The 2,017-nt window shown below is 35.0% G+C and overlaps 1 protein-coding gene across 1 annotated transcript; it reads left to right on the forward strand.

Annotated features, from left to right (window-relative positions):
• Positions 1-770: 770 nt before the first annotated feature.
• Positions 771-1,703, forward strand: LOC134601973 (olfactory receptor 11A1-like). Its single transcript, XM_063446478.1, has one exon. The coding sequence runs from the start codon at positions 771-773 to the stop codon at positions 1,701-1,703; it is 933 nt and encodes a 310-aa protein (XP_063302548.1).
• Positions 1,704-2,017: the final 314 nt, after the last annotated feature.

Raw genomic sequence — 2,017 nt, forward strand, 5'->3', positions numbered from 1 at the left:
CTTAAAAATGAATGTGTGACTAAAGACTTCTCTTACATTTAGCACTCTAGCAGCTATTATGTAGTCCTGTATATCATGATTCAATCAGGCTCCGGTACTACATAGAATGGGCATCATCATAAATAGGTTAATTACAAAAGTTTGAATTGTTGAGAATTCAATGTGAGTTTAAATCGAATTTGAATTGAATTGAACTGAAAATATAGTTGACTTGGTGAACATTTCCTATTTGGCTATATTGGTTTCAAATCCTTGAAACCATTGCAAATTCAGTTTAAATTCATGGCAATTCAAACCTAAGTAGTGAATAACCCTATGAAAGTCTATCTGCAAATGGAAGAACAACTGAGTAAAGACCTAGATGAGGAATGTGGTTGCTTATCAGCAAAGGTCCAGGACAGTGTTTATGGGTTTATTTCCTTAAGTGGGTTAAGAGTTGTGATGAGCTAAGAGTTGATTGGTATGATTTAAGTCAATCTAGCACAGTTTAAAGAAAATTATTTTAATATTACTACTAAAATGTTGCTTGGCAATTAACCACATTTTAATGTTTCTTAAGCAAATACATGGAATAATGTAGCATCAGTAAATTATTTTTATTTAGCGAAATTAAGTGTTTTTGGGATACATTGAGTCACTGTTTGCGTTAGATTTTAGTCATGTTTTAAGATATATCTCGAAAAGCTGTAAATACTTTAATATGGTCTATATAACACCATTTTTGCTTTTAGGAAAATAACTATCCAGTGCCCCTGTGATGTGCTTACATAATGTGTGATGATAACCAGACGGAAGCAGTAGAATTTGTACTTTTGGGGTTCAGAGAACTTCATAACTTCAAAATACTGCTCTTCACTCTGTTCCTGCTAACTTACATTGCGATAATGACTGGAAATCTGATCATTATACTAGTGGTGTCCACCAGCACACATCTTAATGTTCCAATGTTTTACTTCCTAAAGCATTTGGCCTTAACTGATGTGATATTCACCACCAGCATCATCCCATTTATGCTCCATGTCATACTGGTGGGAGAGAGGACAATGTCAGTTTATGCCTGTATAATTCAGCTCCATGTTGTTGGTGTTACTGGAAGTGCACAATGCTTTCTTCTTGCTGTAATGTCATTTGATCGATACATGGCTATCCGTAAGCCTTTGAACTACACATTAATAATGACTCCTAGACTTTGCCTGCTGTTGGTTGTCGGATGCTGGTTATCACTTCTTACTTTAGTTTCAATTGAATTGTTTTTTATTTACCAATTCAAATTCTGTGGACGCAATTATATTGACCATTTCTTCTGTGATTTTGCTCCTCTTGTAAAACTCACGATTTCTGACATATCCATCGTAAAGTTCACTGATATTTTTCTCATAATTTCTCTAATGTTCATCCCATTTGTTTTTATAATTATTACGTATATATTAATTTTCTTCTCCATTATGAAAATTCCATCTGTAACTGGAAGAAGAATGTTCTTTTCCACTTGTAGTTCCCACTTGTCCTCTGTGTGCACGTATTATGTGACCATGATTATAATTTATGCAGTTCCATCAGGAGCAGAGTCTGAAAATAAGTTCAGAACATTATTGTATTTTTTATTGACTCCACTGATGAATCCCATAATATACAGTTGGAGAAACAAGGAAATTAGGGGAGCTCTGAGAAAGTTACCTACAATTGTTTTCTTAAATTGGTGACTCCAAATCTTTGTTACCGTAGTTGGAGATATCAAGACTTAATTAACAGTTATGCAAAAATTGTTGAAAATATAAATGTTATTAAAAGAACACTGCATGCATGCACCATAACCACTACCCCTAAATGAAGTGGTTATGGTGCCTAGAGTCTGTGGGTTCCAGCTCCGACATCTCCGCTAAACAGTATACAAACCATTAACAGTAATGCTCTTGGCAGCTTGCAGTCTGGTCCCCAATTCACCATTATGGAATAAGATCCAGGCTTCTGTGACTGAGTATATCTGCTGACTGGTTTCCTCACTGTTAGCAGTGAT

This window comes from Pelobates fuscus, chromosome 3 (assembly GCF_036172605.1).
Source record: "Pelobates fuscus isolate aPelFus1 chromosome 3, aPelFus1.pri, whole genome shotgun sequence".
Taxonomy (NCBI): Eukaryota; Metazoa; Chordata; class Amphibia; order Anura; family Pelobatidae; genus Pelobates; species Pelobates fuscus.

Bases quoted from the DNA above. Each gene is read 5' to 3' on its own strand.
- LOC134601973 (XM_063446478.1), top strand. From the start codon at position 771: ATGTGTGATGATAACCAGACGGAAGCAGTAGAATTTGTACTTTTGGGG.